The sequence below is a fragment of the Lissotriton vulgaris genome, chromosome 3_1 (assembly GCF_964263255.1).
Source record: "Lissotriton vulgaris chromosome 3_1, aLisVul1.2, whole genome shotgun sequence".
NCBI classification, from domain to species: Eukaryota; Metazoa; Chordata; class Amphibia; order Caudata; family Salamandridae; genus Lissotriton; species Lissotriton vulgaris.
In genome coordinates this window covers 1,798,928,732-1,798,944,471 of record NC_141689.1, presented here as the reverse complement: position 1 = coordinate 1,798,944,471, position 15,740 = coordinate 1,798,928,732, and the positions used below count along the sequence as shown (strand labels likewise).

General features: G+C 44.1%; 1 protein-coding gene across 3 annotated transcripts in view; it reads right to left on the bottom strand.

Moving 5' to 3' along the window:
* INPP4B (inositol polyphosphate-4-phosphatase type II B) overlaps positions 1-15,740 on the bottom strand; it is a 2,612,828-nt gene that overhangs the window by 382,803 nt on the left and 2,214,285 nt on the right. For all 3 annotated transcript variants that reach the window (XM_086962227.1, XM_086962225.1, XM_086962226.1), the window contains one exon: positions 6,467-6,605. In XM_086962227.1, coding sequence (XP_086818353.1) covers positions 6,467-6,605 — 139 coding nt within the window. The remainder of the gene's footprint in view (positions 1-6,466; positions 6,606-15,740) is intronic.

Here is a 15,740-nt window from a genome sequence, read left to right as displayed (position 1 = left end):
GCCTCCTCTGCACGCAAGGGAGTGCTGGCTCTGACTTAGCCCAATCCGTCGCAGTGCATCGCGTAAAGGGTTATCTTGGTGCACTGGCATACCCGTTACTTAATGTAAGAACGATGACCACAGATTTGAGAAGATTTTCGGATTGAAATGCAGAAACAATATAAAATGCTTTCGGTGTTTGTGCAGGCAGTAATCGGGCTCCCTGTTGCAGAAGAGCACTTGATTTGCAATCCTCTCCCATAGTGTGGGTTTTGAATCAGATCTTTTACTGGAAAGCGCGTAAGACATTCAGAACGTGAGTTGTAGATCACAGGAGTGTGAGGTTAATTTGAAGCAAAATGAGGACACATCCGACAAAATAGAAGTATTTATTTTTTGAAGTTCAGCATATTATCCTTTTTTTGACGAGGCTACGGTTGGATTGCTGCTAAGGTTTTTTTTTTTTTTTTCAATTTCTTGATGTAGCTCACAACCAAGAGCCAAGTACTGGACCCAGCGAGGTGTATAACTCTCCTTGAGCTGTTGCCATGATAAGGGTTATAAATGTGTTTATCTTCCTATGGTGGTGCTATCAGCCTGCCAGTTACTGGGTAGTGCGGTCTTATATGGGGTGCTTAGGAGCAAAGTAACACATGTTAGACAGATCATCTACCTATGTCAATTCACTAGACAAAAGGGACACCAGACAACAGTAACCATTAGGAGACATTAAAAAAATGCAAACACTTTGATAGAGTATCACACACATATTCAACACTGATAATTTAGCCTGTACCACTGTACCAATGTATTCCCAGCTGCTGGGCCACTGACATTTTACCAACCTAAGAGTAGGGTAAAAAAAAAAGCATTTAAAATGCAATAGGTCTCGCATTAACGTGAGTTAGAGCTATTGACATTGCAAATAACAATGCCTTTTATTTTTGGTTTTAAAACATAAATAAAAGGCATTGCCATTTACAATCCTAATAGCTTTAACTTGAATAAATGCGAGACCTATTGCATTGCAAATGCTTGTCTTTTGTGTGAATGCCTCACCATCTGTGGCATTGTGGTATGCCTCAAAGCCCTCCTTCCATTGTACCCAATCAATACTTTGTTGACCACGAATTTCTAAAAATGCTGAAGGGCGAACTACACTTTGCTGCATCATATATTATAAGCACTATGATTTACTGACCTGATGGAACATAACAGTAAAAACTCAACAGTTCACACCACACAACATACAATAATATGTTTAACTGCATTGAAACCATTACAAGTAGTTTCATAAGTTTGTGAAATTATGTGACATATAAATGGAACTGCATTCCTGTTTCATTGACATATAACCGGCTTTCACCAAGCACTATTGCAGATGCATAATTTGACAACTTTCAATTGCCTCACAGTATTGAGATTGATTCCATTCACTGTAAGGTCAACACACAGATCATTTAAATGCAAGGTATGCGTATCACAGTAAAGAACTGTGCATTAGGCATATGTCACACAATTTGTACCTGCAAGCCAGTCATCACCCATTCACGCTCTGCACCAGAACCCTTGGTCTTCCCATCATTTGCCCATGACCCAAATACCACTACCCAGCTCATGAGCTTCTCTCTCTTAACTCTGGGTGCCACTCCCCGCCCAGCATCATAGCCACCCACGCCAGTCCTCTGAGGCTTCTCCTACCAAACTTTCTATTTCTCCTGCACTACTCACAAACTCTCCTCCCATGCCACTCACCAGTCGGCCTGATCCCCAGGAGACTGCCCCAAGGACTGTGGCCCCCAAAACACACTACAGACTCAACTACCTCATCCTCAACCTGCTCTTACTTACGGAAACCTGGTTCAACATGGCTACTGCCACCGACCTTCACCACTCCATTCAATGAGCTACAAAATTAATAAACATAACAGAGACAACAAACCCAGAGGCGGCATAGCCATCCGAGCCCTTCTCGACAACGGGGAAACAGCGGCACTCATCCTCCTGGACCTCTCCGCCGTGTTCGACACTGTCTGCCACTGCACCCTAGTCCAACGCCTCAGCAACACCAGCATCCAAGGGAAGGCATTGGAGTGGATCATCTCGTTCCTCGCTGGAAGAACACAGAGAGTCCGCCTCCCCCATTTTCGATCCGAGGCCACCGAAGTCATCTGCGGCGTCCCGCAAGGATCATCACTCAGCCCCACCCTCTTCAACGTCTACATGAGACCTCTCGCAGCCATCGCACGCCAACACAACCTCAACATCATCTCCTACGCCGACGACACCCAGCTGATCCTCTCCCTCACCAGAGACCCCGACACCGCCAGAACCAGCCTCCACGAAGGGATGAAAGACGTCGCAGAGTGGATGAAGAACAGCCGCCTGAAACTGAACTCAGACAAGACGGAGGTCCTCATCCTAGGACCATCACCCTCCGCCTGGGACGACTCCTGGTGGCCCCCAGCCCTGGGCACCGCCCCCAAGCCGACAGACCATGCACGCAACCTGGGCTTCATCCTGGACTCCTCCCTCTCGATGACCAGACAAGTCAACGCCGTCTCCTCTTCCTGCTTTCACACCCTCCGCATGCTCCGCAAGATCTTCCGATGGATCCCAATCGAAACCAGGAAGACGGTCACCTAGGCCCTCGTCACCAGCCGGCTGGACTACAGAAACACCCTCTACGACGGAACCACAGTCAAGCTACAGAAAAGACTCCAACGCATCCAGAACGCCTCTGCCCGACTCATCCTGGACATCCCTAGACGCAGTCACATCTCCGGCCACCTGCGGAACCTGCACTGGCTCCCCGTCAACAAGAGGATCACGTTCAGGCTCCTCACCCACGCACACAAGTCTCTCCACAACCTGGGCCCCAAGTACCTCAATGACCGCCTGACCTTCCACACGCCCACCCGCCAGCTACGGTCCGCTAGCCTCGCCCTCGCCGCCGTACCACGCATCCAAAGAGCCACCGCCGGAGGCAGATCCTTCTCCTACCTGGCGGCCAAGACATGGAACTCCCTCCCCATCCACCTTCGGCTGACCCAGGACCACCTCGCCTTCAGGAGACAACTCAAGACCTAGCTGTTTGAGCAGTAGCGGCCCCCTTTCCCCAAGCGCCTTGAGACCCTTCCGGGTGAGTAGCGCGCTATGCAAATGGTATGATTGATTGATTGATCATAATTCATGAAAACATAAACTGCAAAGCCACTTTTGTCGACATCAATAACAGTCTGGAACACATGATCTTCAAAATCAACATCCCGAACACCACCACCATAGGCGACACCGTACTCAATCAACTGCCCAAGCCCACAAACAACTTGAGCCCCACCCTCACAAACCTCATTGTCCCACATTCGCTAGAATTCACGCCTTCATAATACTCGGTGTGCTCAATTTCCTCCTTGAGGACCAGACGGACACAAATTCCGCCAACTTCCTAGAAGACCTCAGGGTCTTGGGCATCACCCGAAGTGTAAATGGCCGCACCCACTTGGCAGATCACCTTCTCATCCCCATCTTCAACAATATCTCCAGCATCTCAGCGGGCGCCTGACCCCTCTTATCTGCATTGACCACTACCTCATCCAATTCAGCCTCCAACTACCCAACCAGGCTAAACCTGCCTACTTCTAGACCACCCGCTACGAATGGAACAAAATCTGTGACTACAAGATGAATGCCAAAATACTTGCCCACAGCATCCTTTAGCCCACCAGCCTAACCCATGCCATCTCTAATGTCAACGAATGGATAACAACCTGCTCTGACTCTTGGACCCAGTTCAAACCAACTCACATCCTGCACTGGTTGGTACTCTGATGAACTCTGATTGTTGCCACTGAAAACAACTTGAATGATGATAGTGCCTAAAAAGGCAACACCACAGACAGAGCCTCTTTAAACTCAACCCTCAAGACATACTACCAACACTTCAAAGTCGCTAAAGGCCAAGCCTTTTCATCCTGTTTATGGAACAGAGAGAACTCCACCAAATAGATCTTTGGCATTTTAAAGAGTTCAGATAACCACTTGCAAGCTCCATTCTATCAGCCCCTCACAGGGTCAGGGTAACAAACTCTCCATCCACTGCTCAGAGAACATCAACATAATCTACCATAACTTTGCACCTAACAGGAACCCCCATCTCTTGACTTCCATTACACAGCATCCTGCCCCTTGCTATGCCCTCAGCTGACATGCTGGTCAGAAATCAACTCCACAGAAACTGCCAAAAGCATGCAATCAATGAAATCCGGAGCTCCATTTGACTCCTGTCCCAGTACATCTTTTTAAAGGGCCTGGGCTCCATCTGCTGAGGGATCACTTGCATACTTAACCTCTTGTTCTCAACTGCCACTTTTCCAAATACCTGACAAACTGCCACCATACTCCCCTTCCTTAAGAAAACTTTAGTAAACTAGATGACCATGGCAAACTACAATCTTCATCCCTCTACAACCATATCCTGCAAACATTCTGAAAAACCTGATTTAATCCTACTTGCTACCTTGAGCCTAACCTCCTCCTCTACTCTTCAGAAGCAATCACAGGACAGAGATGGCCCTCATTGCTGCCACAGGCTTCATACACCTCATCATTGATAAGGGAGACATGGTAGCTCTCACCATACTAGAGCTCTTGGCAGCCTTCAATACTGTCTCCCATTCGATCCACATTCAGAGACTCCACAAAGGCAGAATTCAATGAACCACTCCATGGCTGACCATTCCAAACGTCTACATGGTTGCACTCACCACTGTTGTCTGATCCCACAGTCTCAACAAGGTCTTGTATGCAGATGCACCACAACTGATCCTATTCCTGTCAGAAGACGTGCTTACTGCACAACCCAACTTCATCACACGCATGTCCGTCATAGCAGACTGAATGAAAAGTAGGTGTCTCAGGTTCAATGGCGACAAAACCAAAGTGATACTGTTCAGCAAACACATTTGTCTATGGTCCCCAGACTGGTCTCCCAAAGCCCGTGGTGCAGTCCAGAATCCCACCAATGCTGCAAGCAAATGGCAGCATAATTGACAGCCAAATCTCCACCCCCAACCAAGTCAACATGGCAGCATTAACTTGTTTTCACACCATCTAGATGCTCAAAAGAAATTAAAATGGCTCCCATTGAACACCAGCAGGATAATAACCCATACCTTCATCATCAGCAGACTTGACGGCGGCACAGCCCTGTCCTCTACATAGGCATTTCAACCAAACTCACCAATAGACTCAAAATAGTTCAAAACGCAGCTGTTAGAATCACATTCGAGCTCCCTCCTTGAGCACACTTCTCCAAACCCCTTAGATACCTAAACTGGATCCCCATTCAGAAATGCACCACTTTCAAATGTGTCCCCCTTACTTACAAGGCACTGTGCAACCTAGGCCCTGCCTACCTCAACAACAGCATTTGCTTCCGCACCCTGACCAGACACCTCAGATTGGCTGGCCTTCCCCTCACCCACATCCCCCGCACCTAGCATGCCATAAATAGGTCGATGTGCATTCTCCCACACTACCCCCAAGACCAGGAATGAGGTACCCTCAGAAGAGAGCCCAGCTTCCTACTTGAACTTTAAGAAAAATAAACACCTGCCTTTTCAACTAAGCACCACACAGGCAAGGGTGCCTGGATACCTGCCCGGGTGAGGAGATCACCTTACAAATCCCCAAAACATAACATACGATAACACAACATAACATAACATAAGATAACAACACACCATAACATAACATAACATAACATAACATGACATAACATAACATAACATAACATGACATAACATGACATAACATGACTTACCCTGGTATTTACTCTTTCATTTATTCAGAACAAATTGTCTCATACTTAAGACATGTATCTTGGTTGTTTTCTTTACTTTTGGAGGCAAGGGTACCCTGACTCGCTTATAATAGCAGCAAATCTATTTTTATTTAAAAACACAACAATCCTGCGTAATATTTTAAGTCACTTTAGCAGGTATATAGGTACATTCATTTCAAGCTGTTGGAAGACTCTTGAAGATTTGCATGCTGCAAAATAGGGGAGAATTATGTAGCATCTCTGCCACAGGATCACCCCAAAAATTACAACTCTGTCACAGGACGTCCCTTGTAATATATATTCTGAACTGCTCACATGAAGCCAACTTCCACTTATATATGTAGTGTGCTTCACTGACCAACAGATACAAAAACCTGTCCAACTGAAAATGAATTACAAAAAAAGCTGATACTCAATTGTTCGAACAAATTATCACAATTTGATGCAAATTAAGCATAGCACACAGACCAGATCGACAGTTCTATTCATCTAACTTTAAACATAAGAGTTTTCAAGTCAATGACATTAACTAAGTATCTACACCAATTTTGAATGAAAAGTGAGAAAATGTATTACATCATCCCAGGTGAACCAGTCTCTCCATGTTACTTTTTCAAAAAAGAATACTAAGAAGGTTCTTACCACTCGCATGTGATGCAATGAGATCCGCCGGGGAGGGGTCACTTTCACCTTGTTCCCTGCTGGTATCCTGTTCAAGAAGCTTGTCTGCCATGGCAATTACGCAGTTCAAACTCTTTCCCACGTTGGCCCACGCCCTGTCCTGGAAAGAACATCAGCATCACCATACTTTAGCCAAAGCAAGACTTTTACAAAAGAAAACTAGGAAGTCTGTCACGATGTACAATGGCACACAATTCAATGTCCCGCAGTAAAGCATTGGCTCCAAAGATGGGAGTGATCTTTGGAAGCTTCTGAAATTAGCTCCTTCTGCCCACTTGGTGTCGCCCTGGGGATGCCTGCTGGAGGTCCACCTGCAAGGGAGAGGTAGTGGTGACCTTACAGGTCAGATGTGGGAGCTCAGGCCTGGTGAGATTATCTTTCGTGGTTTGTGCTTCCCCCTCCCAGTTGGGTATCACATGAGGTGCTAATTATGCAAAAAGAAGAGAAAGGAGTGGTAACCATGATGCCCTGTACCTAGCAAAGGCATCAGTAAGTGACTTGGAATAATGGTGGAAGAGCAGAAGCGGGGGGAAATTTACCCTCTAGGACACAGTAGCTTAAATTGAGTGGTGGCAGGTCACTGAAGGAAGCTTGGAGGTGAGAGGAAGGATATTGAGGGCACAGGATGCCTCCTTTATCCCTGGCAGGAGAAGAGTGGCCAAGCCATTGCACGCTGGTGGGTGCTGGTCTGTCCTGTGGCCCACTGTCTCACCCCCTGTGCAGAGGTCTGCCTTTGGGACGCAGACAGACTGACTGTAATAGGGCTGCAGCTGAAACCACAGACCTGTTAGAGACTCTAGTTCTGGTCTGTTCGACACTTGATTAACCCTTTGATGTCCTGAGTTCATATCTGGGTGCAATAAGCTCAGAGAGTATTTCATCTGATCTTGTAAAGGTGGTTTCAAAAGAGAAAAAAAGTGTGAAGTCACAGGAGGCCATAGAAGGTGCAGAATTTACGACGGGAGAGAGAGTACCTCAGCATTCTAGTACCACCACGACATTTCAATGGGCAGAAAAAAATGACTTTTGCAAAAGTAGTGATGGCTGCAGGAGGGAAACTAGAGGACCTTACAGACAGATGCAGAGTGTGGAAAAGGAGCAGGGTAGGATGGACTGGCGGATCTAAGAGTTGAAGGATAAATGCACTGGGATTAATGCTGTCATCAATGGGCATGGGTGCTGTTTTCAAAGACTTGGAGTCCTTTAAGATAATAGGGATGGAAGGAATTCTCAAACTTGATGCGAGAATCTGCAGAGGAGGGCCCTTCTGCGAGTCCTCAGAGTCCCAAGGATTATTGCCACTGAGACTCTGTTTGGTGAGATGGGGAAGATGTGTTCAGTTACTGGACTTGTATGGTAACACTGTACACCAGATGGTGAGATCAGCCTTCTGTTTCTCCTCCAAAACAAAACACAAAATACCAATTCAAAGATAGGCGAAACGGTGATGGTTGCCCTGCAGTCTTCAAAGTGGAGAAGTGACAGTATAAAAGCAGCTTTCAGAAAGAAAATAGTGCTTCTTGCCTATCACAGACTTTTTCCTGGCCGGCACCCAGACACATTAGCAAAGAACTAAAGCCTTATACAGATTATAGAAAAACCGGTGGCAAGAAAAATCGAGAGTTCAGTAGGCTTTTCTGCACGTCTGAGTATGAAAGAACAATGGGAAGCAATTTTTGTTTTCCTAGTTGGAATCAGCAAAATCCCTTCTAGACAGTTTACTAGCAGTCACTGAGAAGTGGCGTGTCCATAGTGATGTTTCTGTGTATTAAGCCACAAGATGTGTTTCAAGATAGGCCAACAGTGCTCCTGTGGATGGAGGAGAGTAATGTAAATATGGGTGAATATGATGTCAATGTACACCTATGACTGTGCAGGCCCAACAGCGGCAATACCAGTAAATGCAATGTTGATGTATACGCCACAAACTATGCATGCATAACAATGTCAAAAATAGTAAAAGCAATGTTGATGTATAACTGTACACATAATAATGAGAATGTCGGTAAAAATGATATCAAAGACCGCCATGTTTTATGCACACGCAGCAACAAGCTCATATCCTTGCTGTTCAATTAACCCAGGATGACCTCTCCATCAACCCCAAGTCACATGGTCAGACAGGCCTGCGACCCGAACCCAGGCCTACCGATTGATAGGTCACGGGTAGGGTTACATTCAGCCCGAAGAACCATGTGCAACCAGGGAAAAACCTGATAGATCCCACAGATAGGCAGCTACACCACAAACACCACAAATAGGTCCGAGAAAATTGGTCCCAATAAAACATGTTTGGCCAAAAGCTCACGTTCCCAAAATACCAAAAAGTTAGATGCCACATGTTGTCTGGAACACTCAGCCACACCACCAATAGTGATCATGTGCTCCTCATGCAGACATCTGGACACATACAGACTGGTCCACACTAGCTCTCCCCGAGCTCGAGAGCCACCTGTATAAAGGGCAGCCAAAACCTCTGTTACATTGAGACTGTCTTCAGAAGCTACTCTGGCAATGCGCTTGAGAGAGCGCAAACTGAACAAAATGCATGAGTGCACCATAAGTACAAGTCGGTCGCACAACCATAATAGAAGTGCTTGTAAGTGTTGAAAATACATTCACCTATACTTAGACTTGTGTAGTTAACATAGAAATTTTATATAGAAGTGGGACTGACGCAGAAATGTGTGGAAAATATTTAGTCTTATTAGACGTGATTAATCAGGATCCATGTTATGTGGCTGCTAACGGAGGAATGTCATGCTGCAAAGCATAGAAGGGAACAGGCCTCATGGCCAGGGCAGAGAGGATTGGAAATGTACACTTACACATGACATGGATTGCACTATGTTATTGTCATGATATCAAGCCACAACCCCGTCAATCCCCATAGGAGTAAAAAGCCTGCAGCATGCACGTTTAAAAATAGGAACTTATATTTCAATTAAGAAACCCACCCCTGTCCCGTGCATCCTGCACTCCGTGTGAAAGTGTTAGTGTAAATGATCTTTATAGTACATGATTGTGTATACATTATACTGTGTTAACACTGATTTCCTTTTGTGACTCTTGGCGGTGTAAGCTGGGGTTAATCTGTTTTGTAAGTGTTAACTCGAAGCGGTATGCAATGTCAAAGCTTGAACTTAAAGCAATATTGGTTTCTGCCACGTTCTTGCAGACAAGCGGAAATACGCGTTGGTTTGCTTTTCAGGGAAACGCGTGTGCTCCGCTTCTGTCAGAAACAGAAAGACGCGTTTGTTGACATTTCTCTCTGCGCGCTAGGAGAGAAACACAGCGTCAGAAGGCACGCATGCGTCTCGACGTTTGGGTGTGGTTCCACTATAAAAACCACACCCGAGCTTCTGGAAGACGCTTAGCCTTCCAGCCTTTCTAGAGGAAACATCGCGCATCTCCGGAAGACCTCCAGGATTCCTCCTAGGCACCCAGTTTGCAGAACATCTTTCGAAGGACTGATTCTGGACAATGCTACAAGGAGATTTTGAAAGCTAAGTGCAAACTCTTTTCTTCTTTGGCGCCCATCGCTAGCAACCTTCTTGGAAAGACAATTTTTGGGATTATTCTCTCTGAGTACAAGAGGAGAATTAATGCAACAAAGAAAGTCATTTGTTTAACGTGTTCAATGTGAACATAGATTGAGATGTGTTCAATGTGGACAGTGAATTCTGTTTAGGTTTTATGTACATTTCTTGTTTGCTGTATGTATATATCTTTTAGTTCTTTAAGCAGGGAATCAAGTCATCTGAAAACGTGGAAGTGGTGAAAGTTTTTACAGTTAGCAAAAAAGTAAGTGTGATTGAAAAAGAAGTTGGTTTAGGATCTTTCTTTTGAAATAGGTATAATTGTGCCTTTGTATCTTTGTAGTGAAACTACTTCTCCCAGCATAAAACTTCAAGAACTGAATGTCCTTCATCATCACACCTCTGCTAACCTGTATCGACACACCACACCACTTCCAGGACGCGAAGCCATTCTTGGTAGATCGCAGGTAGGATATTTAAATCTGAAAAGGTTCACAGGTTTACAGTATAGGAAAAAGTAAGAGAGAGAGTCAATCTTTTTGAGAATAAGATACTAAGGTGAGCTTGTTGCTTTGCAGGTCGACTACAAGAACTCACATTAGCGTCAGATCCGGCCACTCTCCCTTTTAGCTATCCAGAATCTTGGCGCGTAAATCTACAAACCACCAGAGGTAGGATAGGTTTCAGGGAGTTTGGCTCATAGCGTCTCTGCAAAACCCGTCAAGCACCTTACAGGTAAGATTGCACAGCCTTGCAGGTAAGAGTGACTTGAATCACTTGACAGAAGGCTAAGCCCACGGAAACAGTTTTGCCCAGACGCTATGGACCAAACAGGTGAAGTGTCTCTTCAAGACATAGCAGCTATGTTAGCTCAAATTAGACACGAGAATGCAGAACTACGTAGGGACGTTTCTGAACTACAAAGCAATATACAAACTTCTAAACCATCATGGACTTCTCCTATTAGGCCAGCTACCTTCCAACCTCCACTGCAAACCCTGTATAGTGGTAACGCATCTAGTTCCCCTTCTGCATCCACCCAAATTCAGGTGGTTACTCCTATTTCTGTACCCTTGGCACCGCCCGAGAGATTCTATGGGGACTGCAACAAGTTTGCTATATTTTTAAATCAATGCCATCTGCATTTTGTAGCTAAACCCACTGCGTTTCCTGATGATTCGGCGAAGGTGGCTTTTATCCTCTCTTATTTAGGTGGTGAGGCAGCTCTCTGGTCTGTACCTTATGTAGAAAGGAATGATGCAATTCTATACGATCTAAGGCGATTTAAAAATACCATGAAAAAACTATTTGCCAAGCATGTCTTTGTGCAGTCGGCAGATTACGAGCTACTAAGTTTAAAACAAGGGTCCTCAGATCTTTTACATTACATCTCCTCCTTCAACAGGTTGGTAATAGAAGCGGAATGGCCAGAAGACAAAAGAGTGTCTTTGTTCTATAGGGGTTTGAAAGACGACTTGAAAGACATGGTTACTCAGATTCTTGATCCTCCCACTGACTGCGAAGAATTTATAGATCTGGTAGTTAAATTAAACCATCGCATATTAGAAAGAAAGGGAGAAAAAGGAAAGACAGATTTTAAATTCTTTTTATCTAAAGACAAGACGAACCCTAAGCATGAAGCCACGCCTAGACAAGATCCAACTGAACCAATGCAAATAGGGACAGTTAGAGGTCCTCTATCTAAAGACGAAAGAGAGAAGAGGAGAAAGTTGAATCAGTGTATGTATTGTGGGAAATCTGGGCACTTTGTCAAGGAGTGCCCAACTCGACCCACAAAACCTAAAACAAAATCGGTCGATGTCAATGCGATATGGCAGGCGGAAAACGTGTGAGCTCGGTAGACCAGGAGGTCAGTTTATCGGGTAAACAGCTTAGCTTGGCCTCTAATGCTCCAACTATCTCTCATAGTCATCTTTGTATGAGAGTTCTACTTCAATCCCAATTAGACAACACTCGCTCTTGGTCTGTGGATGCTTTGATAGATTCAGGAGCCACAGGCAATTTTATCGACACCCAATTGTTTGAGAAGTTAGGTTTGCAAAGAACCGAGAAAAAATCCCCAGAAATAGTCAGGGCCGTGGATGGAAAAGAACTGACCTCAGGTCCAATACAACATCACACTGAGATCTTAACTATGATATGTGCAACTAAACACAGTGAAGATATAACCTTTGATATTATAGATGCCCCTCAGTTTGGTCTGATCTTGGGTATCCCTTGGTTAGTCCTCCACAACCCTTACATAGATTGGGTTAACAGAACCATTCTCTTCAAATCCGATTACTGTCATGCAAAGTGCTTTAGGCAATATCCAGGTACCGATCTCATAGTTCAGGGCTATAATTTTCCTAAACAAATTCAGAGTGTACTAACTATTACAGGGGTTCCTGAAGACTATCATGATCTACTGGATGTATTTGACAAAACTAAAGCCAATACCTTGCCACCGCACAGGGATTATGATTGTCAAATCGATCTAATTCCAGGAGCTACACTACCATGCAGTAGAATCTATGCCCTTACGGAGAAGGAAAACGAGCATCTTAGGTCATATTTGGATGAATACCTTGCTAACGGTTTTATCAGACATTCTAAGTCCCCAGTCTCCTCTCCTTTATTTTTTATACCAAAGAAGGGAGGAGAATTGCGCACTTGCATCGACTATCGCGCAATTAACAACATGACTGTCAAGAATAGGTACCCATTGCCCTTAATCCCGACTTTACTTGACCAGATAAAAGATGCAGCAATCTATACAAAACTTGATTTACGAGGAGCATATCACCTAGTAAGAGTCCGAGAGGGTGATGAGTGGAAAACAGCTTTCCGCACAAAGTTTGGACTTTATGAGTATCAAGTCATGCCCTTCGGACTCTGCAACGCTCCAGCAGCATTTCAGTTCTTCATAAATGAGGTTTTAAGGGAATTTCTTGATGTATGTTGTATCGTCTATATTGATGATATCCTCATCTACTCCAAAAATATTTCTGAGCATGTGAAGCAAGTACGAGCCATTTTGAAACAGCTTTTGCAGAATTCTCTATTTGTGAAACTAGAGAAAAGTTTGTTCCATGTTACCACCGTGGATTTCTTGGGGTATATCCTCAGCCCTTCTGGCATAGAGATGGATCAAAAGAAAGTGCAAGCCATAATTGATTGGCCCATTCCAAACAGCGTTAAACAAATTCAGAGCTTTTTGGGATTCGCAAATTTCTATAGGCGATTCATTAAGGATTTTTCACAAATAATCACCCCAATCACTAAATTACTGAGAAAGAACGTGAAATTTGAATGGGACGCCGAACCTGAAAAAGCTTTTCAGAAATTGAAAATTCAATTTACTACCGCTCCGATTTTAAAACACCCAGATCCTTCCCAACCATTTATCGTTGAGGCTGATGCATCTCAATTCGCTATTGGAGGCATACTCTCCCAAAGAAGTACGAACACTGGTCAAATGCATCCGGTTGCCTTTTTCTCTAGAAAACTCAATCCTACTGAACAGAATTATGCCATCGCAGATAGAGAATTGCTAGCCATTAAAGCTGTCTTCAAAGAATGGCGACACTACTTGCTAGGGGCCAGACATCCAGTGACCATTTACACAGATCACAGAAACCTACAGTCACTTAGATCTGTAAAGGCTTTGTCAGCTCGACAGCTAAGGTGGACTTTGTTTTTTAATGATTTTGACTTTATCATCACCTATCGTCCCGGAAAAGAAAACAATAAAGCGGATGCTTTATCAAGAATTGGAGGTAGTGATGATATGAACATAAGACAAGAGCCTGTACTTCCGATTATTCCTGCTGAACGTTTTCTTGTTGGTCTTGTAGATTCAGATGTTGTATTAGATCTTAAAGAAGCCTTCCAATCACAATCAAAGGAGGCTTGGAGTAAAGCCTATCCTTTGTTACAATGGAAAGAAAATGTTTTGTACATGAATAATCAAGTTTTTGTACCTGTTGAATCTCTTCAGAAAAAGGTTTTACAGTTGTATCATGATACTTCTCTGTCAATACATCCTGGAGTTACAAAGATGTATCAGTTGATCAAGAGAAAGTTTTGGTGGCCTTCATTGTATAAAGACATACAACATTACGTGGATACTTGCACTGTTTGTAGTCAGAACAAACCTGTACATCATGCTCCTAGTGGTCTCCTATTGCCATTGACTTTACCACCTCAGCCTTGGCATACAGTGTCGCTAGATTTTATTGTTGAGTTACCCCGCTCCAAGACAGGCTACACTACGATACTTACTGTAGTGGATCATTTCACTCGCTATGCTCATTTCATACCTCTTTCTAAGCTTCCCACAGCTTCAGAATTAACTCAAATTTTCATGAAAGAAGTAGTGAAATTACATGGTATACCATCAGTCTTAATATCAGACAGAGGTCCACAGTTTATTTCCCATTTTTGGCGTAATTTGGGGAAGGCTTTGAACATGGAAATTCGTACCTCTACGAGTTACCATCCTCAAACTGATGGGTTAACGGAGCGCACAAATCAAACTGTTGAACAACTATTACGTTGCCTGTTAGCCACTCACGATCAGGACTGGTCAGATGTTCTTTGGGCTGCAGAATTCGCATATAATAATGCTGACCATTCCTCTATTGGTATGTCCCCTTTCTTCTGCACTTTTGGTTATCATCCTAAGGAAATACTAGGATCAGATTTGTGTTCAACCTTAGTTCCAGCAGTTTCTGACTATGTAAAGGATCTAGTTGATATTCAGCAAGAGGCCCAACAACATCTAGCACAAGCCAAAGAAACCCAAAAAAGGTATGCTGACAAGCATCGTTCTGAATCACCACTGTATTCAGTAGGAGACAAGGTCTGGTTGGCAACTAAAAATCTTAGATTGAAATGTCACAAAACTTTCCGCCCCAGGTTCATAGGTCCTTTCCCTATCGAAAGAGTGATTAACCCTGTTTGTGTGAAATTAACATTACCAGCTAGGTTTCGCATTCATCCTGTATTCCACATTTCTTTGATTAAACCCTGTAATCCTGGAACCAGAAGTCTTAAAAATCCTCCAGCTGTAGATATTGATGGAACTCCAGAATTTGAGGTCAAAGCTGTTCTAGACTCCAAAAGGGTAAAAGGAAAATTACATTACCTAGTTGACTGGAAAGGTTACGGTCCTGAGGAAAGAACTTGGGAACCGTTGGTAAATCTGCAGAATGCTCCCAAAATTCTGAAAATCTTTCATGCTAAGTACCCTAACAAGCCCAAGCCAGTTCCTACTGTATTAGGAGGGATTCTACGAGGGGGGTACTGTCATGATATCAAGCCACAACCCCGTCAATCCCCATAGGAGTAAAAAGCCTGCAGCATGCACGTTTAAAAATAGGAACTTATATTTCAATTAAGAAACCCACCCCTGTCCCGTGCATCCTGCACTCCGTGTGAAAGTGTTAGTGTAAATTATCTTTATAGTACATGATTGTGTATACATTATACTGTGTTAACACTGATTTCCTTTTGTGACTCTTGGCGGTGTAAGCTGGGGTTAATCCGTTTTGTAAGTGTTAACTCGAAGCGGTATGCAATGTCAAAGCTTGAACTTAAAGCAATATTGGTTTCTGCCACGTTCTTGCAGACAAGCGGAAATACGCGTTGGTTTGCTTTTCAGGGAAACGCGTGTGCTCCGCTTCTGTCAGAAA